The sequence below is a fragment of the Sebastes fasciatus genome, chromosome 3, assembly GCF_043250625.1.
Source record: "Sebastes fasciatus isolate fSebFas1 chromosome 3, fSebFas1.pri, whole genome shotgun sequence".
Classification (NCBI taxonomy): domain Eukaryota; kingdom Metazoa; phylum Chordata; class Actinopteri; order Perciformes; family Sebastidae; genus Sebastes; species Sebastes fasciatus.
In genome coordinates this window covers 36,670,488-36,697,583 of record NC_133797.1, presented here as the reverse complement: position 1 = coordinate 36,697,583, position 27,096 = coordinate 36,670,488, and the positions used below count along the sequence as shown (strand labels likewise).

The 27,096-nt window shown below is 39.1% G+C and overlaps 1 protein-coding gene across 2 annotated transcripts in view; it reads right to left on the bottom strand.

Annotated features, from left to right (window-relative positions):
• Positions 1-27,096, bottom strand: part of sgcz (sarcoglycan zeta) — a 401,042-nt gene that overhangs the window by 119,654 nt on the left and 254,292 nt on the right. For both annotated transcript variants that reach the window (XM_074630660.1, XM_074630661.1), the window contains exon 3: positions 7,763-7,864. In XM_074630660.1, coding sequence (XP_074486761.1) covers positions 7,763-7,864 — 102 coding nt within the window. The remainder of the gene's footprint in view (positions 1-7,762; positions 7,865-27,096) is intronic.

Genomic DNA, 27,096 nt, shown 5'->3' with positions numbered 1-27,096 from the left:
TTGTTCTGACAAAACTACATTGATGTATTTGACCTTACACAATACCCATTTACCTGCAAGGCAGGTAAAATTAAACAAAACAAAACAAGGCCATAATTAAACCTTTTGACCCTTCCAGCAGATATGGAAATGAAGGCCACAACGTAAAAAGATTGTGAAGCATACGGACTCGAAGAACATACAAATGCCAAAATCCGCAGCACACGTTGGGGTGTTAAACCTGTCTTTAATCCACCAGTTAGCTTTTCTATTTCTATGTTTCTCATCCCTCGTTTCTCTTTTCGCTCTCCTTAACATGTATTCAGACCGTTTCTCCCACCTTTTTAGGTCTGCCTATCTTCCTCTGACCCCTTTAGTTCCTCTCCGCCTCCTTCCTCTCTCTTCCCTTCCTCTCCATAGTTACCTTTACTCTCTCCTGTCTGTTCCCCTCCCACCCAGCCAATCTCATTTCTCAGTGTGTCGTTGTTGTTGTTAGTGTGTGGTTTATGTGAAGAGTTCTGCATTTAGCTCTCTCTGGGAGTCACAGTGTTCCAGTTACCTTTCCCACAATGCACTGCTGGGGGATGGCCCTGATTATGCTAAATGTGAACGTGTGTGTGTGATGTTTTTGAATAAGGTATAATGCAGCTGCGTGGGAGGGATGCCGTCTTCATCCTCTCCTCCGTTCTCCGACATCGCTTTATATCCACTAATTTGTTTTCTCAAAATTTTAATTTCAGAGTGCTTAGATCTTTTTTTTTTGCCTTATTTTTGAGATTTTTAAAGTGCACTCATACTCTTGCTATTGAAGACAGCAAACCGTAACCCCCGAATATCAGCTCTGTGACAAGGGTCCTGGTTAGAGAAGGGTAAACCTATCAAACCCATAAAGTTCAAGCTTCCTTTTCATGTGCATAATAGACTTTACCACATTTTGGAAAACTTAGTCAGCTAATACTAAGTGGAATGTGTAGGTTATAATGAGGATGGGGTGTTTTCAGGAATATAGCATACATAACACAGTGATCCTGTGACATGGCAACGGTGGTGCATGCAGATGCAGCAGTCGGTAGCTCCCATGAACTTTGCTACTTCCTTGTTTTCATTTTGTTGTCTTTTCATCTTTATTACTGGAACACATATGGCATATGGAGATAGACTCATCAACATCTGTTTATCCTTGAGTCCAGGTGGACGTTTTTGCCAAATTTAAAAAAAATGTCCCTCCTGGCTATCCTGAGATATCGCGTTCACGAGAATGATCCGCACGGACAACGCGGAAACATAACGCCTCTGGCCATGGCTGTCGCCGGTGCAAAGGTGTACAAATCAATGGAGAATTGGAGAGTTTCCTTTAGTAAGGGATCAAGGGTTGAATGCAATAATGGACTCTCAGGTGTCCAGATACAACAAGTAATGAATTCCGGGGTGCAGAGTTACAACAGGAGAGACGTTAGAGGCTGCATAATGTAGATGTTAGGTAGCCCCGTTTGACACCGTCTCATCCACTGCGTGGGAGAAAACTCCTGGAGGGTCCCATAGAAAAGCTCAGGGAAGCGGCTGTGTGCTTCTCTGTAACGGAGGTGGGGCGGTTAACCAGACGTACATTCGCAAAACATCATCCTTTAAGTCTTGTAAAACTGAACTGTTTTGTTTACCCCTACATCTCTTATCTTTATAGAAAATGTATGTCTGGAAAACACATTTACCCTCAGTCTCAACTGCGTCTCACATTAAAATCCTTCCTCTTCTAGTCTCACTCCTTCTCTTCCTCCCTTCCTGTTCTGCATCACTTTGACTAATAAGTGAGGAGCAAAATGCTGTGCATGTCTGTACTGATGCCTCCAACGTGCATCAACATAATGTGGGCTACCTTTTCTCTTCTCTCTCCATTCATTCCAATATTGCCTCTCATGGCTTCCTGCCTTTGTAGGTTTCTCTTTCTCTTGCAATTATCTGTCTGTATCTCTATTTTCCACTTCAGCATCACTCTCCCTGCTGAAGTGCTCTTATCTCCTCCAGTTATCCAGGCCCAAGGGATCCTCTTTAGTTAGGTGAGCATGTTTGTGCCTCTCCGTTTTCAGCGTTGTCTTGGCTAATGACATGACATTGTTTGAAACGGTTCTTGGTGTGTGTGTGTCCATGTAACTACGTTTCTGGTTCAGCTGTAAGTCTATAACCACCACAGTCCAGGAGTCAGGAGTCAGGGGTCAGTCCTGTGTCGTACATGACTAATATATTGTTAAAGTAAGCATAGCAAGTGTATGTGAAAATTAAAAAGATGACTTATACTGATGTTTGTGGGTTAACTATTTTTGTTGCCCAGGAGATAGCAAATTATGTTGGGTGCAATTATATTTGTATTTTAGTGAGATAAAGCAGCAGTGGGTAGAAATGGAGCAAATATGATACAAAAAAGTTATATTTCTAAAACGTTCACTATATCCTGACAGTAGTGCATAAGCCAGGTAATCAAACAAATCATGTTCCTCTGTGCTCTCAGGTGTCCTCCGGTGCTCCTAAAGGCATTCTGCAAGATTTCACAGACCGGAGGAAAACAACCAATCAGAGCCGAGCTGGAGCCTGCCGTCTGTGAGCAGCTGTCAATCACTTACCAACTCTGATCAAACGGTCAAACTAAGCAGCGCTGATCACATATTAATCAATATTCTGTTACTGTAATGCCTGTATCTTGTCTCAAATGTTTTCAATACCAAGCACCGCCCACCAGCCGGAGCAAACTCTCTCATTTTACTTCTAAACAGTACACTACAAGAAGTTTCTAAAAACATTTGAAGCCAGAAATAGGCATTACAGTATCAGAATATTGATTCATATTTGATCAGCGCTGCCTAGTTTGACCGTTTGATCAGAGTTTGCGAGCGATGAGAGCTGCCTCCGTTGAATGAACAGCCAATAGGAACACTCTCTCTCTGAAATGACCTGTGATTGGCCAAAGTCTCCCGTCACTGGCCAGATTTTTTAAAACCTGAAAACAGAGCCATGAGGAGGTGCAGAAGTCCAGTTTTCTTTCAGAACACTTGAATTACAATATGCTGAAAGGTTATTATGGAATTTTTGCCCAATGATGCAAACAATATTCTGCCTACTGCAGCTTTAACCCTGCTCTCAAAACTCTTATTTTTCTGCATCCTCTTCCTCCCCCCCTCCTCTTCCCCTCTATGATTCTGTCTCTTGTCTCCCCATCTCTCTACAGTATGTCTCTTCACAGAACAAGCAGTAGACTGTTGCGTCCTCAGGGAGTTCAGTGGATACTTCTGATTCAGCATGCTCCCACCCCAATTCAACCACGCTTCACAGTAAAAGCGCAGTGACTGTCAATATCACAAAATAAGAGCGTGCCTGCTGTTGAGAAAATGTAGGGGGGCGACCTGCTGTTTGGTTTCATGTAAGAAGATAAGCTCTGCCTCGTACACATACTCAAATACACGCGCAGACTTCTTGCACATACACAAATATGCATTGGCTTCCACGCAGGCACAAAACATCAATATCTGCTCAGAATAAAGTACAAAATAAAATATCAATGGATACTTAGACGGGCGCAGGCAACCCTCACACACACACAACGTTATCACACACACTCGTAAACACAGTGGTTGACAATCACACACTTGCAGAATACACACATACATTATACAAAGAGAGACAGGCACACACTAGCAAGCTGTTATCACAGGGTGTGAAGGAAAAAAAGAATGTGTAAACACAGTAGTTTCTCATCTTTGTTGTATCATTCATGCATTTCTTTATTTGTGTTGTATTGGCTCTAATATTTTGTTTTTATTCATGCCATAGAGAGTTATATCATAAATAAACAATATGTTGTGTGGTCACTGTAACTACAATTTAGACCTCCACAGGATTTTGTTTTCTATTCACAAATTAAAAATGTCAGAATCTTTTATTTATAGTTGATGTAACATTTATATTCACTTGTTTCTTGTATTTAATAGGTTTTAGCTATTTTATTGACACATCATTGATGAGTCACGTGACGTAAAAATAAACGTTTTTGAACGGTGATCAGACGCGGCACACGTTTTACACATCCCGGCGATTCGTCATGTTGTTCAGTTAAATAATTTAGCGCTTCGCAGCCACACAGTAGCATATTACTCACTGCCATCTTGGCATAAATTCGATAGGATGCAACTGATTCATATTTAATCATGTTAATGTGAGTGTGATTCTGCATTTATGTGCCACTGGAAATACCGGTGAGAGGCATATCCTACATGAGAATACCATCAAAGTCAGCTTTCGGGTGATGGACAGTAACATGGGAACAAGGATACTGACTCCAATTTCTCTAACACCAACGATATGAAAATATCTTTTGTTAAGTGTAGAAAAGGTTAGACTGATTTGAAACAAAATCAATTAATAAAATTCCTCATATAAATCATTTTCAATTACTGTAACCTGTTGTTACAGGAGTACTCATAAGATTTATATTAATTAGTTTGGTTTTATCGGGGTCTAAGGTTAGAGAGTGTCACATTCTGTACAGATTGTAAAACCCTTTGAGAATAGTTTGTGATTGTGAGTTGTATAAATTAACTTAGCTTGACCTTTGGGTTGACAATGTACTTTTATTATCAACATATTAGATGTATTCAATGCATCATGAATGCATCAAATTTGAATATGTCAAAGTCTAAAGTCATGGCCATGCGGCTGAGCTGTTGTTTACCTTTCATTTGTTAGCTTGTTTACATGAATTTGACTCGTACATCTTCAATGTGAAGCAAACGTACAATATGTGGCAAAAGCAAACGTGGGTGGAAATAATAAAGCAGCACCAACTGAAGTAGTGAAAACCTGATTTATGCTGCACTTGAAAAACCGGAGGAGCTGCAGCTACAGTATTTCTCCTCTATACAAGTGGTCTTGATAGCTCGCGGGGTTATCACGCCGTGCATTCGCAACAAAGTTGATTTAAATACTGCTGGTAGCCTTCGAGACATCTTGGCCTTTTCCGTTGCTCTGCACTGTCCAGTAAAGAAGGAATACCTAATGTAAGAAACACTTTAGAGATCTGAGTTTCGCACTTATCTTTTACTCCACTCAGTTGATCCTCCTTGTATCTCCTCTTACAACCCTCTTCCTTCTCTTCTCTAATTACTTTTTTTTCTCCTCATCAGCCTTCACTCGTTCTACAACACCTCTCGTCTCACTTCATTCCATCTCCTCACCGTCATTCTTCACTGTTCATCATCTCTCTCTCCGCTCTCAACCTTAATTCTCTCATATCTTTATCTCCAGTCATCCTTTCTTTCTCCTCGTTTGTTTTTATCTTCACCATCCTCCTCTTTCTTTTTATACTGGTATGCTCTCCCGTCGTCTGTACCGTGCTCATGTAGATATTAGTACATCCTTCACCAGAGCTCCTCCTGGAGTTATCTTTGTTCTTACTTCCATCACTATGTATTCAAATGTTCTGTGGCTTTCTGTATTTCTCTGACTAAGTCATAACTATACCATTAATTATGCATTAGTATATGTATATTACATATTACACAGTGTTCCTGACAATATATTAAAAGAAATTACCATATTATGTCATAAATGTAACACCTGACTTTAATTGGGAGAATACATGAGATTAAGATTAAAAAACTGTCATGTGTTCTGTTGTGAAATTTTCCAAACCCAATCAAGGCCAAGAACTTTGTTGCTCTAACTCACACAGGCTTCGCCCTGTATTGGACTCTATGGGAAATACTCTCCTCCAATCATGAGCATGCATTCACCCACTGAAAATCTGCATAAGCGTAGCCGGCCAATCAGAACGTGCCTAGACAATTATGTGCGGAAGCCCACAGTATATACGGCAGTGCACACAGCTGTCTGTCATCCCAGACCCTTTTCATTGAGCAGCGCAGGAGTGACAAAGCCCCCTTGGTAGAGGGCCCTGCCTGTGCTTATAGAATTAGGATTTCAATATCGAAATCTTCGGTATATTTTGAGTGTAAAAGCTGTGGGTAATACTTCTGTGCACTTCTCACTGAAATCTGATTATGTGAATTATCATCGGTGTAAATGGTTTCTCTATGTACAGAAACAGAAAGTGGGTGAGCACATGCAAAAGTACTACTAGGTAAAATGTCCCTGCAGCATCGGTCCAACGGCAGGAGAGGAGGGATCATGAGAAGAAGTAGGGCTGCAAAATTATGACCAAAATAATAATCACAATTATTTTGGTTAATATTTAGATCACAATTATTTATCAGGATTATTTATTATCTCATATTTAAATGAACAGAGCACTGCTTTCTCTTCCATGTTGGGCTACATTTTTGATAATGTACAAATATTTGCATCAAAATAAGACTAGTCCTTATTCACAGTGCATTTCCTAGAAGCAAAACAAAATTGTACCAAAACTTGTGGGGCTTGGGAGTTGTTCGTGTTTTCCTCTTAACCCTTTCACGGTGTGTTTTCAGTTCATCAAAGTTATTTGAGGCATTTTGGTCCCTTAAAAATGTCTTATTCAGTGTTCGGTCTTACTTTGTTCCACCCTCTCGTTTCACTTGTGGTTGCAAAAAAACAAGAGGGCGACGGCCAAACTGCCGAACTCAAGGCTTCAAGATGGTAGTCCACAAACAAATGATGTGTGACGTCACGTTGACTACGTCCACTTCTTATATACAGTCTATGGGCATGACAGCTCCCCAAAAGTGAAGCCGAAAACATTTTAAACATTGCAGTCGATCATGTTCATTTAATTGTGGGAAGCCAAAATCGTGATTGCCATTAATATACGATTAATTATGCAGCCCTGGGAATAGGACTTTTATAAGCAATATAGGATTTTGGTATGATTTACATTTATCTTCACACATTTTTTTAGTTTCTTTTTACATAAATAAATATTATGTCAGCATTAAGCGGACAGTTTGCAGGAGTTTTTCCTCATTGTTTTCAAAATTGCATTTCCCTCCGACGCACCTGTCACACATAAAGGTGTGCAGAGAATTTTTCTAAATAGTTTTAAAGTAATGAAAGACAACACCAGAGCTGCATGAAGTATTACATCTTTCATAAATGCCCTATCTATCAATTGTCCTATATCTTTATATCCTACTCTATCACACGATTAATGGCTTGCTGTGCAATTGCAATTTCAACACCTCACCACTCCCTTCTATACACACACACACACACACACATACAATGTGTTTGTGACAGCGTGACACTATTACAGTCGATCCCCCCCCCTGCTTACTATTCATACATATGAACACACAGGCTCACATGCTCGAGCACACATACACAGTGTCACAAGGATTGTCCTATAGGCTATAGAGTGACATAGTGTCGGTGTTGCCTCAGCTGACGGGATCGATGATGATTCTGTGTGATGAATGGAGACTGCTGGATCATATGTAGCGCTATAATGTGTCACATACATGACAAATAGACCTTGACTGCTGGGGACAACATCTGATTCCTGCTCATTATAAGGGGTTGGAACATAAGGGCGTATGCACACACGTACAAACAGTTACATCTTCAGATCATAACTTAACAGAGGGCACATGCAATATTCAGCACAGCATACTGGCAACATGAAAGCAGTTGGACCAGAAAAGATTGATTGAAGGATGTCTACAATTTAATCATAACACTACAACACACAAACTCACAATGAATAGTCTAACAATGCATGAGGTTTTGTACTATAATGCAGCATGGCTTTTAACTCGCATACACACACACACACATATAGACATTAACACACATACACTCATCTTACCCTACGGGACTGGATCTCTTTGACGTATAGAGGCAATAAGAATTCGGACACTCCCTCCAATCTGACACCTTCCTTGGTCACCCGCAGATTCCCCATTCCATCCTAAAAAGACGGAGATACATACAGAGAGAAAAATTATTCAGAGATTAAATGACCAGTCGAGCGAAAACAATGGAAATTAATTTGCCCACATAGTTTCCTCATCTCCACGGAGTCAGAGATGCTTTGCTCATCTACATTCTGATGAGTTTTCTATTAGTCGTGTTTATATATGATACAAAAATCTATTATTTAAAGAGTATCTTTATATTATACATTTTGATACTGAACACACAGACAAGGCAGAGAACAGTGGTAAGACACAATTGCAATCCGTTATTCATGCAGGTACATCTGCGGTTGGAGGTTGAACAGAGTTGGAAACAGTTATAGAAGAAGTTGCATCATTGGTTTAAAGGGGACCTGTTATGCTTTTGTGTTATATAGTTTTTTGTGGATATAAGATGTGTACAAAGTTACAAAGTCCAGGCCAAAGGGAGTTACTCTCCCCCACAGGAACACTGCTCCTGAACTGCCTGAAACGCATTGATTGACAACCTGCCTTTTCTTCCGTAACATGGTGAGGTCACCAAGTAACACATTTGCATAACGACTAGTTTGGCACGCCCTCAAACAAAACTAGTTAAAGCGGAGCTGGAGCAGAGTCCGAAGGGTTTGGTTCGGTTGACCAATCACAACAGAGTGGGTCAGCTGACCAATCAGAGCAGACTGGGAATTTCGGAGCTCAAACAAATGAATAATTATTACAAATATATCCATTTAATTGTACGCTATATTTACAATTTGTAATAGAATTGTATTGCTTTGCTCCGGTGTCGGTGCTCCTGTCTGTTTCTCCAAGCTGGTGGCACGCCGACCGTCATCTACTGTAGGTAAAACACTTACTTTGGATAAGTACCTCATACAACCACACTTCAAAACACCAGAACTCTCCCTTTAACTTCAGAAGATTTTATTTGGGAACAATTTAACTACCGTCCGTTCCATTCACATCTTGCATTTATGGAAATACAAAATTAATGCCATTCCTCTTGTTTAATCTGCTTCATCTTGCAAATCTGCCTCGACTAAATATCACCATGAATCACAATATTAAAAGACATCTGCACGATTTAATGTCTTAGGTTTAGACAATTTAAGACGTGTTCAGAGCTTTTAAGGATCTCCAGATACCCAGCAGTACTTATTAAAATTAGTCATTGATGAGCAGTGTAATATTGATGAGAGATGGGAATATCATGTATTCACACAGGTCTGCTTCATTCACAGTCGTATCCTGTTTTACAGAGAACATTCGTAACAGTCTACTAAGTATATATTTTTAATGTAAGAGTGTGATTATTAATACATACATTCAACATCAAAGAGCATCATACAATAACTATTACATAAAAAACAGATGGGCAACACGAGGAAAAATGATAAATTGCACTTCATGCACATGTTGCGCTTACTTTGTTAGCATTTAACTACAACATATCCCGGGAGTCTAAACCACTGGCACTGTAGTAACCAGCCACGACAGTGATGCTGGCATTGATTTCACCTTGTGAGTCTGTGTGAGTAGTCAAGGCATAACGTGGTCCTGGAGACACCTACTGTATCGGGAACTACCAGAGAGGTGGTTGTAAGTACTTTGCCAGATGTTTATATGTCTGTCCGTCTGTCTGTGTGTCACATTTTGTCACCACTATAGCATCACAACCGTGGAAGAAGCAGTCACAAATCTTTACAGGTGTGTGGTTGAGGTCAAAATGAAGGTTGAGTTTGAAGATGGGCGTGATACGAGCAAGGGGGGAAAAGGGACCATTGCCCCGCCTACATTACGCCACCACTTCAACGCCCCTGGCTCGATTTGGCGTCACAAAACTTTACAGGTGTGTAGTTGAGATCAAAATGAAGGTAGATGTCGAAGATGGGTGTGATCCGAGAAAGGGGGCTGGAAGTAGGGGGTTAGGAAGAAGCCCCCAGATAGAGCGTCGGTCGTTGATCCCAATTTTCGTAGTGGCCAAACGGTGGTACTACAACTTCTGTTTCCGTCACGTGATGCCATTGGGCCCAAAAATACTTTTTCCCATAGACTTACATTGGGAAAGAGACGTCTGTAACTCAGCGTTCATTTTTTTTTTAGGTGAATCAACTTCCCAGTATGAACAATGGAATAGTCCTTATTTAAATCATTAGGTCCTAAAAGTTGTAAAATGCAGTAAAAACAGAATCCTGAGTTATTTCCAGCCATGGCTGGGAGGCAGAGCTAGCAAGCTGTGACGGCAGCGTGACAGCTGTGATTATGTGACCGAGCCTGGCTACTTTTCCACTCGAAAGTCGAGCCATTTTGGCATCATGAGCCACTGAGCAACTTTCATTGGAATGAACAGGCCACCGCCTCCAACGCTGTATCCAGTTCTCTTTATACATCCATGAGTAGGAATTGGGGAGGGGACCATTGCCTCTCCCCATGAGACTTTACGCCCCTGGTCTGATTTGGCTTTGTGGCTGGTGTGATCCCATCACAGATGGTCTCTAGTTTTAAAATGATAACAAAATTGTTGATTAACTTAGGGTGCTAAATGTGTAGCTTACAATGCCAGAAAACCCCAGGAATAGGTTTCAGTTTATCAGAGAGACAGATGAGAGAAACCCCTGCTGAGAAAACCCATCGAGTTAAAGAAGAGAGGGAACAGAGGTTAGATAGCGAAAGAGGTAGGATTTGGCTCTCAATGGGGCGCCTCTTCAAACAAAGGTCAGTGCACTAAAATCACAAATCACACAATTTAAAATAAAATTCCAACATATATCAGAATTATCTGAAGCTTTGACACATTAATATTTGTGTACATTTGCTTTTTACTTTCGGCCTTTTTGACTCTGATTTATTAACAAATAATTCCTTATTCATCAACACTACCAGTAACCAAAATGAAAAGGTGTGATGGTGAGGACTTAAATAAGTTTATTCTCTAACTTTTTCTCAGACTAATTGGATCAAAAACTGTCAAAAAAGTTTAACAACAAACAATGATTCAATAAAAACAATAATGATATTTCTGCAGTGTCGCATACCACAAATTTATACAAATTCAATTTTGCAAAAGCAAAAAAAAAAGACTACACTATGAGCGCTGTAAGCACATTTAGTTTGTGTGCTTTACATCACAGCGCCATGTCTGATCAGCTGACCGGCTCGCTGTGATAAAAATGGCTTTGTGCCGGTTCGTGATCAGTTATGTCACATTTTACAGATTCCGCATGAGTGAATGCTTGAAAGACTTACATGGGAAGATTACATTCCTTCCAAACAGCCATGTAGGGTATGGGGATAGTAGGGGCTTTTACAGAGCAAAGAGGCAGCTAGTGTACCATGTCAAATCTGTGCTTAAGAGAGTGACAGCGAAGGCAGCGTAGAAATGAAACAGCTGCTCTGATCATGTGCTTGGTCAGAGTTTGGTGAGGATCATTGGTACTGTAGTAGATTTTATGGAAACATACAGTATGTTTGTTGATAAAGAAAAAAAAAATCAGCAGATGTTGACACTGATGTCATTGCCTTGAATAGGCGTTATCAGTTGCTATAAGCACCATAGATGTGGGTCAGTAGGGGGCTACTATGCCTATTATGTTGTAAAAGAGAAAGTGAAACTTAAAAAAGCAACACGTTCTAACATGTTGTAAAACTGAATGAAACGTCACATTTTGAACACAAACAAAAAGGCTTATTTGGGTTTATGCACAAAACTACAACTTCTTTAGGTTTAGGCAACAAAAAACAGTTAAGTTTAGGGAAAAACATTGTTTTGGGTTAAATGAAGTACTTCTTTTGGTGATCTACCATGTGAAGAGATGATAAAACCTAGTAGTGGGCTTAGTAGGCCCCTATTGACCCACATCTATGGGGCTTATAATGACTGATAATGTCTATTTAATAGCCTGACAACAGTCTAATCGGCTGGAAAAACAATGGCAGTAGGTAAGGCAGTTTTATGTTTTATTTTACAAAAATAATGTTGGAATATAGGTTAGGATATTGTAAACAATTAATTAATAAATGTGCAACAAACCAACAAAGCATTTCAAATTAGAAATGCACTCAAGGCACACAAGAGACAGAGAGAAGAGACAGTGAGGGAGAGGAGTTGGGAGGATAAGACAATGAGGAGAGCAGAGGAGGAGATGGAAGAAGTAAAGATGGGGAAATGCAAAACTTACAACTCTCACACAAACAACAACAACGGTGGTAAATTGGCCTCCTCTCCTCTTCTGTAAAGAGTGCAACTCCAACATTAGATAAACACAATAATAATGAAAGGCTCATGCATTCCTTCTGCTGCTGTTGATATTGCATTTACATCATTTGTGGTAAGCTTTTGTATTTGTTATGATTGAAAAAAGTATATTACTTCAACATGTACTTATGTAAATACAGTCTTTCTATTTCCTGATTTCATGTGAATATGGATCATGAGATTCACAGGCTCATTTTATGAGTCTTATCAATTATTGATAATGATAATGATACACAGTGTCACAGTTGTTTGTAATTTGACTCCTCTCTTAATTGGTGGTTGCAGCCATTCACTTCAGTATAAAGATGTACAGTATGTTGGGTTGTTTCTGACAGTATGCATGATTTTACTACTTGACTTTGTATAACTCCCAAATTGAACCTCTTTACATGCATAGATTAATTGCACACAGCAACTAAATATTTTTTATTTAGGCACCCGGATCATCCGGCAATCTTTCGCATCCATTGGGCCCATGGAGCAGGTGCAGTAGCGTTTCCGTTAACCCTGCCTCCCAGCCCTCAGTCTGGGTCTCATTCATATGAACGGAAGACGGAAAATAACAGCTATTCAGCTATTAGTGCATTTTACAACTTTTAAGACCTACAGATTTAAATGAGGGTAATTCAAGTATTCGTACTGGGAAGTTGATTCACCAAAAAAAAATGATCCGATGATTTACGGACGTCTCTTTCCCAATGCAAGTCTATGGGAAAAAGTATTTTTGGGCCCAATGGCATCACATGACGAACACGATTTGCTTCAAAGCCCGGCGCTCTTCCTGGGGGCTTGGGACCTGCTCCTTGTGCAGATGAAGGGCTCATCATAAGCTAACAAAAACACAACAACTCTTATTTTCAGGTGAGTATAGTCTAAGGAAAACATAGCTATGAATAAGATATTCCATTTCTGCTTATAGATCCCCTGAAATGTTACACACTGGACCTTTAAGACATTGACGATCACAACACTAAAACTCTGAATTCTAAGACAGGATTACTGAAGGTACAACTACTTTAATAGAATATAATGACCCTTATTCGTGGACATTTGTGTGAAATCAAATCAAAAGTTTGAGATAGAATCTTTTCAGGGTAATGGGTTTCCCACATACGATCAGCATTGATCCATTTTGATACAAATCCGTGATCAAACAAACCTCATCATATCAGCGCCGGGCTACCTCGACAGTACGATATGTGATTTTTAACAAAAGACCGATCCTAACAACATATATTGGTCTATACATAATCCACTCACACACACAAACTTACAAATGGGAGCATAAGATTCCACAGCGATAAGAGTGTGTCAGATCGATAAGTTAAACCAGCCAGAGGTTTTCAGTGTTGTTGCGAGATCCATAGCCATTACGCTGAATATACAGTGGAGCATGGATTTATTCAATAAGCCATAACACAATGGGCCTGGGGAATGACAAACTCACTCACTCCTTGGAATACACAAATACACAAATCTCAGTATACAGACACTAGATGCCTTCATATATAGAAACGTAGATGTGGAACAAGCACACACACACACACACACACACACACACACACACACACACACACACACACACACATACACAGACACACACAGAGCGAGACTAGGATACATACAGAATTAGCTCCGTTTTAACAAATTCACACTCCCTGCAATGCATCACTATTCCTCCCTCTCTGAGGCACACTCTCCGTCTCTCAATTCCAAAAACATGAAGACGATGATGTTAAAATTAATCAGGTGGTTTTATTCCACCTCGCTGCTCCGCTGTCCAACACTGAAGCCACATTCTGATTGAACATGACAGCTCTCGCTCTTCCTCTGTATCTCACACGTTGCTCATCTTTTTGCTTCATTTTCAATCCAGTATGCATCACTGGCATGAATGGTATGAGCGAACAATATTGCCAAAGCCTAGAATACAATGGGAATTCATCAACAAACAGAATGAAATGAGCAAAATCTCTCCATTCATTGTTTAGCTCTCTCTCTACTTGAATCTGTTTGTCGAGGCATTTCTTTGTCCTACTTCCCTCTTTTCATCTGCCCTCTCTCTCTCTCTTTCTCACTGTTAAATTAGTTTTGGAAAACAGATCAGAGGTTGTAATACACCTTTTAAGCAGTGCTGGGTTCATCTTGAATTAAAAGCACACTCTGGTAATCATGTGGAACGACATTTATAATTGAGCAAGAATGGTGAATAAACCTTTTGATTATTCATAATTAAAAAGTTACAAACTGACTTCTTTAAAAACAAATTTGTTTTAACAACACTAATTTCTTTAACGCATTAACGCAAGCGATCTTTTCCGAGGTTGTACCGGGCTCAGTTTTAAAGCAATGTGAAGATACTGGTATCATATGAAACTAAAATAACCTAAATAATCAATTGGTACCAACCATGTCATACTAGTTTGTCGATAAGTAAGTTAAATAACGCTCCAAACATACGCTAAATTTTGGCAAGGAAACACTGTCATGTCCATTTTCGAAGGGGTCCCGTGACCTCTGACCTCAAGTTATGTGAATGAAAATGGGTTCTATGGGTACCCACGAGTCTCCCCTTTACAGACATGCAGTTTTGGGGCAGGTCAATTGTGAAGGTTTCTGTATTATATTACTATTATATGTGTCATTGATGTGTGTTGTTAATTGATTTGCAATATTAAATATATACATACCTTTTCATAAAGCAAGCATATTTGTCCACTCCCATGTTGATAAGAATATTAAATACTTGACAAATCGTCCTTTAAGGTACATTTTGAACAGATAAAAAATGGGTGATTAATTTCCAATTAGTCATGATTAATCATGGACCGTCATGCAATTAATAAATATTTTACTTGCAGTTTTTCTTTTATAAAATTGTTCATTTATTTTCTGTGAAAGCACCTCAACAGTGTTTTTACTTTTGTCTGTGCTAAAATATTGATTTCTATTCTTGAATCACAGACTTGCTCTCTACCTATATCCAGACTTTTCCCATTTAAATGTCAGCAGATGTTTTATGCTAATAAGATCACTGGAGACTGTTTTATCTCCCCTGTAAACTACTGCAGCCTAGCGGGCTTGTGGTCAGTCCACATTTTGGCCTGTATCAGGCTGTTGTCTTCTGGAGACTGCTTGTGGTTGCTAATCTTTGGTTTTATATATAGTTGTGTGAATATTTCTTTGCAAAACAGAGTATTATGTTATCTTTGTGGATATATACAGTACATTGCTCTGAAAGGCTGCTGTATCTTAACAGATAATTACAGTTATAAGCTTCATCAATATTTTAGCATGCATTTTATTGACTGTAGATATTTAACTTTTTCACTTTGAACAGCACATTTGTCAGTCACGGTCTTCCATTAACTATTTGGCATCCTTTTATTTAGCAATGCACACTGCCACAGAGGTACAGAAAGCACTCATGCTTTTAGACACCAGCAAACTGGCAGGTCTTAACAATCCTGATCCTCATTTATGAAAATTAGCAGGCGACGTTATTGCACCTTCACTGACATATTCTTTTTAATTCATATTTAGCTTCAAACGACATCCCTCTTATCTGGAAGTCTGTTTTTGTCCCACCATTGCTAAAAGCTGGTGACTCCACATTGATAAATCATAATAGGCCCATTTTCAAACTTTGTCTAAAATCTGAAATCCTTTGTGAGCAGCTAAAAGCATTTTTTTTTATTCACTATTAATATTTTAGGGGCAAAAAAAAAAAAAAAATAGCATTAGCATAGCTGTCTTTAAAGCAGACATTAGGATTCACTAAGCAGCTTTTTACTGATGACACAGTTACCGTGCCATTATGAAACATATGCTGTTCAGTACTGGCTTGTCACAAAGGTGAGGACAAACTGACGGCATCACCAGTTCACTGACACTGTCCATCGGTGTGACCCAGTGATCAGTCGTAGGACCTCTATTCTTCTGCATTCATTTTAAATTGTCGAGGTCAAAATGTGACTCACTTTTATGCTGATGATACTCTTAATTACCTTTCTGCTCCGACACAAATCCAGGCTCTCTCTCAGCTTCATCACGCTTTCAACATTTTCCAACAATTTCTTTATAACTTATAGCTTGCAAAGCTAAACGTGCATATGATGTTTATTGGAAACATTTTAAGAAGAAGCTACTGACCTCTATTGTTAACTTGAATGTGATTCTTAATAAAAAAAAACTGCCTACATATGGTACATGACCATTCTTTTTTTCCTTTCAGCCTGAAGTTGAGTTGTGATTTAGTAAACAAGGCTTGCATTTTGGCAACTGTTAAATTTGTCTGGGCTCAATGGTGATATAAAGTATTATTACACATGCAACACTGTGTTTACCAAAAACACAACAACAAGGGGCTCCATTGGTCATAGATGAGAATTTGAAATACAATACAAAGCGGCCACAAACACACCTGTTTTCCTCTTTTTCACCATTTTAGTGTGGCTCAATTGGCACCGTTTGCATACTTTTGGCAATAAAGCAAAATCAACAAACATAAATAATCAACATAATAGCGGGTGAATCAGTCAGTTTGGCGACAATGATGACTACTAATCAGTGAACAAACAGTTTTCTGCTTGGCTTTGTCTGTATGTCAGTTTCTCCTTTTTTTTTGCAAATTGAAATGGGCTCTGTCTGATAGTTGCATCATCACACAATGAACAGCACCCCACCGCTTCCTCCATTGTTTTCCTTCCATCACAGCATATATGTCTGGGTTTACATACAGCAAACTTGTGCATGTCTATTTAACTACTGTATGTATGTTCTTTTGATTCTGTACGTCTATCGGTGAGCACAAGGGATTTATTTCTGTCTGACTTTTTTCTGTCTGTGGCACAAAATGAGTACATTGAGTACATTTGTGGACTTGTATTGCACAGTGAGTGTCAAACTCTTCTCCCTTCGACCCCTGGTCCCCCCACTTATCAGCATTGAAGCAGATCATTTGAAAAATAAATAAATAAATACAAATGATAGACTCTGTCCCAACTACACGTGAGTATGAAAAAAAATCTGCCAAATCTGAATTTAATTAGGGTGAACAAGACAGACATGGCTGCATCCACTTGATGCATTGGACCAACGACTTGCCTCCTAGAGGGTTTAGAAGTAGGTCAAAGGACTCATCCTTTTTTTTTGTCTGGTAGATTGACCTCACAAAGTTTGAAATAACCATTATTTTGCTATCTTTCTATTATGATACATTGCTGCACTGGTTAAATTATTAATAATACAAATCATATTAATCCATCCATGTCAGGTCACTCATTGAGTAAAAACATTTTTCATTTTTTTAGTGGTGTCTCACATCTCTACATTTATTTAACACTTATAGTTACTAGTTACTTTTTACATATAAAAACATGATATGCTTATATGATGTGATGCAGTACTATAATACTATTCTACCCTGTAGTATACAAAGTATACAAAATTGGCTCTACATTGACGAACTACAACATCGAAATGCTCCTACATGAATGTCTTAGTGATAAAGACAGAATAATACAATATTCTGTAATAATATAACACTTTGGAAAAAGTCATTCTGGATGACAAGTATACTTTTCTTTTGATACTATAATACTTCTACTCAAGTAACAATTTGAATCCATTTTTAGACTATGGTATTTGTGTTTTTACTTAAGTAAAAGATCTGATTACTACCACTGATTATCATGGATGAGTTCATACATCCCACTTGTGCTTATACTGCAAGATCGGTTTACACACACACATTTGTTTGGATGTAATATTAAAAAAAACAAAGGAAGACCCTGTTTGGTGCATTGGATGTGGATACACACAAATGCACCATGACAAAAAAAAGAAGCAGTGTGATCCCACACACACATATATATAGAAACACCTACATAGACCTGTTGTGGAAACTGCAGACAGCTGCAGAACAGGCTAATTGAGTGGAACAAATTCCACGTGGCCTTAATTGTGGACCATGTTCATTTTTCTCCACAGGTGGTAGTCATGTTCAATTCCCCCGTATTCCACATCTCTTGGCCAGTATTGAAAGGCACCTGAGGGAGGTTCAGAATCAATAAACCCTCAAATACAAAAGGACCGTAGGGTTAAGTAGAGCACACTTATACTACTTATTTTAGAGCAAGAGAGAGGGAGAGAGAGCAGTAGAAGGATATTACAAGAAATACTACCATAGATGAAATCTCGTCCTTATAGATCACATGTACTCAACCACTTTCCTGACACTGCATTAGCTGTGGTTTGGAAAAATGAAGTGTTTCTTGTTAAAACAGGAATCAAAGAATTGATTTTAAAATTGTTGGTTTATAAAGCTTTGAATGTTTTAGGGCCAAAATACATTTCTGATCTGCTGCTCCGTTATTAAACGTCCAGACCTCTCAGATCGTCTGGGACAGGTCTGCTTACTGTCCCCCTGAGCCAAAACTAAACACGGAGATGCAACATTCAGCTTTCATGCACCACATATCTGGACCGAACTCCCAGCAAGCTTTTAGGGCATGAAATTGTTTGCCACTGTTTTTTATTAAGTAAACTTTGGGACTATTTATTCACCTTGCACTACACTGTAGCTGCACTGGTATTTCTGTTTTATTTGCTTTATTCTATTTTAGCTTATCTTCTATTTCATTTTTTTGGGCTCTTTTTTTTTTTACAATCCTATTCATGTGAGTCGTTTCAGTGTGTGATATTGCCTAGTGCCTTGTTGTTGAAAGGTGCTACACAAATAAACTAAATAAATAAACTTGGCTTGCCTTGCCTCATGAATAACAGGTTGCCTAGTAGCAACAACATTTTCAATAATGAAAAAGACATTGGCCATTTGTCCAAAAAGAGACAAGCAGTCAACAATTTCTGGAAAACGTATAGCTTAGAAACAAGCAACATGAGGTATTTATAATACTATCAATTTAAAAAAAATGTAAATAAGGACCAGGAATTGACCTGCGCTACAAACTGCAGTATGGTGAGTGAAATAACAATCATACCATGCCCACTGTGTCCAGACAAGACACATCTATCACGATGCTTCGGTGTCGATATGTATTGCAATTTTTAAGTATTGCGATTCGATATTACGGAAGAGTTAAATCATGCACTTCTAGGGACTTTTACTTCGGAAAATATCTAAATTAACACAGTAAAAATGTTTGATTTTCAGCATGTATGTAGTCAGAGATGTCCTTAAGTGAAATATATCAGTTCATTGTCAGGAAATGTTTATTACATTTTTTCCAGCAACCCTAAAATCAAAGAATAAAGACATTTCCCTCATAATGTAGTGTTTTTTTCTTTATAATTTATAAGGGTCATGTAATGTTTTATACGTCTGTTGAATACAATCCAATCAATTTTATTTCTATATATGTATTTTGTATATACAGTTCCCTTAGTTAACACCTTATTTTGAAAATTGTACGTAGTCACACATGTATACATCCGCTAACTCCGCCAAGTCTGTCTCTAGCTCCATTCTCTTTCTACATCCATGGTCAGCTCCATCGGGGCCGTTTGAATGCATTTAACATAAATGTCATTATATGGGTGCTCTACAGTTGTAGCGTCGGCCCATTTGACCACAGAGATGAGAGTGACGGCTGGCTTCACAGCACGGTACAGCAGATGACAGAGATGACAGAGTTAGCATGCAGCTTTAGCCGTGATGTCTAGATCTGCTTTTCCTGGCAATGCCTGAAACCCAAAGTGTTTCCATACTTTACTGGATGTGTAGTGTTTACCACTTTGGATTTAAAAAGTGAGGGTGCAGGTCGTAACCCCACGGCTCGCCACCGTTTTCTGCTTCGGATCGCTGTGGTTTCTTTTGGTTGACAGATACGGAACGGATATGACGTCACGTTAATCAGACTACAACAATAAAAGTGGTAACTTCCTTCTACCTCCGCATAGACTCAAATGAAGCAAATATATTGATTCTGGCATTAAAAACGTGTGTGCGCAGAGGCAGGTAGGTAGGTAGGTAGGTAGGCAGGCAGGCATGCCGTTAAATCATTACATTCAGGCTTATTACAATCCTGTGACAGCCACAGATACCAGATTTTTTCTTTTTTTTGTTAGAGCATTCGATTTATTGATTGCAGTCGGAATGTGAAGAGAATTTCAACAAATAAAAGAAAAAAAAAAGTTTCTAAAATACATTACCCACCCTAGCTTTAATGCCAGCTCTATAGTGTGCAGAGTTTTGTATGTGCAAGGTCGACAGAGTGTGTGAGTGGGTGAACGTCCTCTCTGATGCAGTAGTTGTAGAGATAATGATGGATTCCCTCATCATGCCGAGGTTAACTGGCAAACTGTCCCATTAGGTGAAAGCATACCACTATCAAGGTTATGCACACAGAACACCCACGCCAGTCATATACTGCACAAAGTGCCGATCACCATGACTTCTAGGTGTCACAGACACACACACACACACACACACACACACACACACACACACACACACACACACACACACACACACACACACACACAGACGTTAAGGCATACATATTTACAAACACACATACACACACGCGATAAACCCATGCGTGGTGATGGATAGGCCGGGAAAGTATTTTGCAGGCATTTCTAATATTCAGGACTGTTGTAATTTTTCACACAACCTTTTATGTCAGCCAGCAGACCCAGAATAAAGACAAAGAGAGAGAGAGAGGGAGAGGGAGAGAGAGGGAGAAGAAGAGAGGGGATAGAAGAGGAAGAGCAGTTTCACCTTTGCCAAGGGAAAACAGGTGAGAGGATGCTGAAAGGATGCACAAGTTAGGAAACTTGGAAAGTGCTTTGGTCGTCCTTTGCCTATGAGGGTCATGGTTGACAAAATGACTCATTTAAAATTTCATGTTAAATTGTTAGATAAAATTCAACACAAATATCAACAATTTATACTTCCTAAGTCCCGCCCCTTTTCGCTTTGGGCTCCAATAACTGTTGAGCAAGCTCGAAACCCGGCAGAACCTCGGTCAACTTTCCCCTTTCGCGCTGGATTATACATGTTCTTAGATAGGCTACAGTATACTACGTATATTGGTATCACAATGTTCACAGACATATTACATTGTATATAGTTCCAGTTACTACGAGGAACTTTCAATTTGTGTTGATTTCGGCAGTCCCTGTGGACAAAAGCGGTAGTGTTTCGGGGCACCAGTGTCCCTTTAGGAAACCTCTCATTTTACTGGAGCAGCAGGGTCTGACAGTCCGCCTCACGCCGTCCTGCTTCTGGTTCTCCCTATACCATACTTAACGAACCATCTGTATATGATTTGTTCATGCTTCATTAACTTGTAGTTTGCCCTTGATGTGAAGAAAGGTGCAGTTATATGTCACGATACAAGCTCTATTTTTAAAATGTTTGCTGTATCACTTACCATTCAGAATGTAGTCTGATATATATGTAGGATGGGGAGTGACTTGAATTAGGTGATTCTGGAAATTTCAACCTCATACTGCAAGTCCCCAAAATCCATTTTAGAGGCAACCACCTTATTGAAATTATTGACTGCTTCACAGTAGGCAGTTTGCTCAGAAAGTCAAGCTACCTTAACAGCTCCCTCAGGGCTGTATGCCAACAGCCAGTGCATGTATAGCATCTTTTTCTGTATCTCTCTCCTCTCCTCTCCTCTCCACCTCTCTCCCTCCTCCACTACACTTCTTATCTTCCTCCCTTGCTCTTTCCTTAAAATGCACAACCTCCTCGATCTTCTGGTGCTCTGGCTTTGGCACTGACGCTGCCAGAGCTGGATTAACTCTGTTAAACCATGTTTAAAATTGAAGCAGGTGTGGTACGCTGTGGCATGTCACGTAGCCAAAGTCATTTCCTTTACCGAGACTTTTTTAAGGTAGGTTTAAAAATGATTTCTGAGCTCAAATTATGCAAGAGCAAAGCTACCATAAACTCAAAAATACTGCCCAGGTAGAGAATCGGCCATTTATTATAAGAGACGTGCCTTTATTTCTAGCGCCCCCTGTTTTAAAAGTAGGCATTGTTGATCTGCTCCCGTACGCCGTGTTCATTTGCTGTTGCTGCTATTTTATGTTAATGCAAACTCAGCACTTCCTCCATCTGTTTCACATTAAAACACTTCCAGCAGTTCAGGGGGTAGAAGTTATTCACTTACCGGCAAGGCCTTTTTTTGTGAAACATCAACAGGAAGTTTTCAGTTATGCGGCTTAAATTAAGAAGATCAATATCCCTGTTAAAAAGAGAAACCTATCACTGATGAATTTAATGCTGTGGAATTGCACATCTATTGTGCATGTGAACTCTATATACAAAATACATATATGGAAATAAGACTGACTGGATTATACTCGCCAAAAGTATAAAACATTACATGTCCCTTAGAAATTAAAAAGAAAATACCACTAATTTATGAGGGAAATGTCATTATTCTTTGATTTCTGGTTTGCTGGAAAAAAATGTAATGCATAATGTCTGACACTGACTGATATATTTGACTTCAGGACATCTCTGACTACATACATGCTGGAAATCAAATTAATTTAGATATTTTCCAAAGTAAACATCCCTAGAAGTTTATGATTCAACTTTTTCCAACGGTCTAGTATTAAAAAAAATTACAAAAATCACAATAAATCATAGTATCGAATCGCAATACATATCGAATCGGCACCCAAGTATCTTGATAGTATTGAATCAGGAGATAGGTGTATTGTCCCAGCCCTAGATACTGGTGGCTTAATAAAATGAGATAGTGTCCAAAAGCAGGGAAGACAGGAGCAACAGCAATGGCAGAAAGTAGAAAGAAACAAGAATAAGACGGCAAAATTCAATTTGCAATAAACAAGACAAGTCACATATATGGCCAACAGCAGAGCACAGATGTGCTGTGATCACAGTCTGCTTCGTTAACATCTCATCAGGACGACAGACAGGTGCTGAACCGAGAACCTGACCCGCTGAGTGGGAACAGGGCAGGGCACATTTCCTAAAAGGTGAACATTCTTGCTTTGAATTTAGTTTGAGTAGTCTGTAAAAATATCTGATTCATCTGTACTTGATAGGACTAACCAAAAATAAGTATTCAATTCATTTCGATGCAGGTTTTCAGTCCTTCAGCTAGAGAAATTATAGGTAACTAAAAGTTTTGCAAATCAGGATTTTGTGTGCATGTGAGACTCAGATCTGTTTTCTGTTTTCATCGTGAACAACACAGATCACATAGTCAATCTGACATTTTCAATTCTGGTTTGGGCCACTTTCATATGTGGAACTAAATCAGATACAGGTCTGATTTGTTGCAACGGAACCCCAGTCTGAAGAGTCGTATCAGAATTCATGCGACTTTTATGTCACTCTAGATCGACATTCGTCACAACTCTGAGCTGGCGGGAGTCACACGGTGAATACAAACATGGAAGACATGACGTGTCTTCGCCGCGGGAGTCTTGTGGAGAGGAGCTAACAGATTAAAAGTAGCCCTTGACATCCTGAAATTTTGGATGAAATCCATTCCAGTGAAGCCATTCATGTCACGATCCCACCACTCCTGGCTGCGACTCACCTCCGTACAGAAGTGGTCCCCATTGCTCCACAAATCATGAACAATTTTCTCCTCATCCTATCTTTCTCTCTCTCTCTCCTCATCTATCTTCTGCTCATGAATTTGCTGGCTTCCACTGCACATCAACTTATAAATTAAACTGTAAACGCCGACTTCAGTGGCCTCCGTGTTTATTTCCGTACAACAGTGATCTATGCGTGGCGTCTAGGGGTGACCCCGAATAGTCGACTATTCGACGACTTGATCTAAGGAGCCTGATTCATCTGCCAATCTCACAGCTGAAGCATCGCAGTGGCGGGGAAATGTGGTTATGAAACAGGATCATTCCATTCTAGCTATATGCTGGATGTCTGATTTTACATAGAATTGCTTGGTTTCTCCCAACACGTGATGATAAATAGCCAGTCTTGGTATAAATATCAGCCTATTAATAATACTGTTAATTAAGACTTGAAAATAACTTCAGTGCTTTCAATCAATCTCCTTAGTGTGCATGAATAAATCACCATGTAGACTACGTTGCACTGTTTAAATTTGTGGGACAATCGGAGCTTGGTGATAGCCTCATAAAGGGCAACATAAAGCTAAATGTGCTGTCCATGCGGGCGGTCTGGCCGGAGCGTAAGGCTTGCAATGTGAACGTCTAAATGACAACAACAGCATACACTGATGTACTATATCTTATGCTCTGTTATAGCAACAATACCAAATTATTATTCTGTGAAGAGTAGAAAAGTTCCCACGTTGTTGACATGTGCTGGCATAATGTGTGACCCTGTACTAAACGTATGCCTTGGATTGATTTTATTTTGAGTTGGCACATATTTAGGGTTATTTTCTAAATGCGTTCTTCTTCCATTTAGAAAATTGTTCTAATAATGACAGTAAAAGTATGAACAGACAACAAAGCATATGTGCGTTGCCAACAGTCACTTTTCTGAACACATGGCTCCTCCAGCTGGAGCTTTTTATGAAACGACAGCTACAGTTGCAAAACAAGTCGTATTATTAGATTAGATCGGTAGTAATTTGACAGGCATTTCCTGCACACTAAGACAGACACTGTCCAAACACTGTAAGGTTTTCTTGATATTATAATATTTCCAAATTACATGAATACATTTTAAACTTCATATTCTCAGAGTTAAAGCAGCAGTAGGCGAGATTGGAGAAAATGTGATTATTTTTATAAAACAATTTTTTAAAGCCTGAAAAAGGAGCCATGAGGAGGTGCAAAAGTCTAGTTTTCTCTCAGAACACTTGAATTACAATATGCTGAAAGGTTATTATAGAATTTTTGCCCAATGATGCCATAAATGTGTTGCCTACTGAAGCTTTAAGTTGGTATGATTCTGTTCTATTTCTATATATAAACAAATCCCAATAAGTCAAAATATAACTATATTACAATAACTATATTAGTCATCAGAGAGAGATGAGAGAAATTAAATGCATTTTGACTGATTTAAATATGGGTTCAAAACATGTGCGACTGAATTACAGCGTATGCATACTGATATGCTATATATCTTATGTGACAAATTGTCTAATATTAATACTAAAACTAAAAATATATATCCAACAAGATGTCCTCAATGATGTCTCCATTTGTAAGTGAGGTTTCAGTGAAAATGATGTAGCTACAGGGGAGAGACTACATGATGTGTCAGCCATCCCAGGAGGACAGATATTAACCTTTGTAAAGCACCGGGCTGTGCTTTTTGTTTGACCGCGGCTGTACATGAGCAGACATCCCTCAGTGTCCACAAACACACTTGTCTCCGACGTACGAGCCGGCACCTGCGTCCCGAATCACCTCTGACTGACAAATGACAGCAGAGTGTTTCCCGCTGCTTCCCTCGTACCACACGAACCTCTCGCCCACACAGAACGCAAAATCACAAAGGAACGAGTTGACAAGTGCAGTTAGCATCACCTTGCTTTCACCAACAGCTGTGTCCCACTTCACCTCTGCAGCCTGAGAGACAGTCTGAGTGACAAATGACAGCAAGGGTCTAATGCCGCTTCACACTTGTGTTTGTCTGCTTGCCTCACTGCTGTCACCCCCTCTCTCTCCCTCTGGTCGTAAAAAATAAATCTAAAATGTTACATCATTTGGGGAGAGTAAGGGAGTAATCCTGCAAGGCTTAGTGGTTAGATTATGGCTTTCCACACTTGTGTACAAATAATTCAAAAACTTTCCAATGACTTTCAAGATGTTGGGAGGAAATATTCAAGAACTTAAAACTCTTTAAAAAAAAAATAGATTTTTTAAGTCTAGAAATTGTGCTGTCACATTTTTAAAGCCACTTCTATTTCCATCGCAGAGTCCATGTTTTAATATGTCCTTAAAATATCTCGTGAAATCCATCACTGACTCGGGTTTCAGTGCTGATTCTGCAACAAAATACCTTTAACCCTTTAAAAACAGACCTCCCTTGTTTGCTTGATCCTGTTTAAATCAAACTAAATTAAAAAGCATAATAGCGAGAGCATTCATTCTTTTTGGAGCAGAAAACTGAAGCTTCTGTAGTTCGTATCATCGTGTTGTACGCTCGTGATGACGTCAATACGTTACTATCAAAAATGCCTTCACTCACGATCTCAACAACTAAAAAAACAAATGTGCATAGTAGAGTGTTAAGACATATTAAGTTTGTGTTTCTACATTTAGAAATATTTGGGATTAATGTGTTTTGTGTGTTTATTTAGTAACATTTTATGAAAAAACACGTCAGATTTTTTTATTTTTGGCACAAATAGTTCCATCAATTGTTATAGTTTGTTGGTTGACATACCCTCGTAACTTAGGTTGTACAGATATGAAGCATTTAAATGACATCACAGTAAGTAGAAATACCAATGTATGCACTGGCAGACCATTTCTATTGAAGAGTTCAAAGGTTTAATTAGTTTTCAATTCAGATATCTGTACATATTTATCTCCTCTAATTGATTTACTCACTGAGAAAATACCACTGCCTGCAGGATGATGCTCACTCAACTCTTTGCAGAGATAGAGAAAGTGCTTGGATGTCCTCTTGTCTATTTGTGCTGTAAGTGAATGTAAGTCTGACATGACCAGTCTCAGGAAATAGTATCTCTCTGTCTAGTCGCTTCAGTGCTTCCTCTTCAGCCCCTCTGAGCTGCAATACATGTTCTAAGACACAATCTGAGACCGGTTGAAACACTGATGTCAGAAAGAGAAACAGAACAGTTTTATGTCTGTTGGATCAAACTTACACTCTGCCCTCAATATTTTGAAAAAAAAAGAAAGTGGTTTCTGGTATTAAATTGCTCATTAACGTTGGGCACATGTTGGTGATTAACCCACATAGAGACCCACGTATACTGTTTTGTCTTTAGGGGGGGATAGCAGGTCAACAGTAGATGTCACATAGAAGAGGAGTACATCATCTGAAAGCTGGGAACCTGA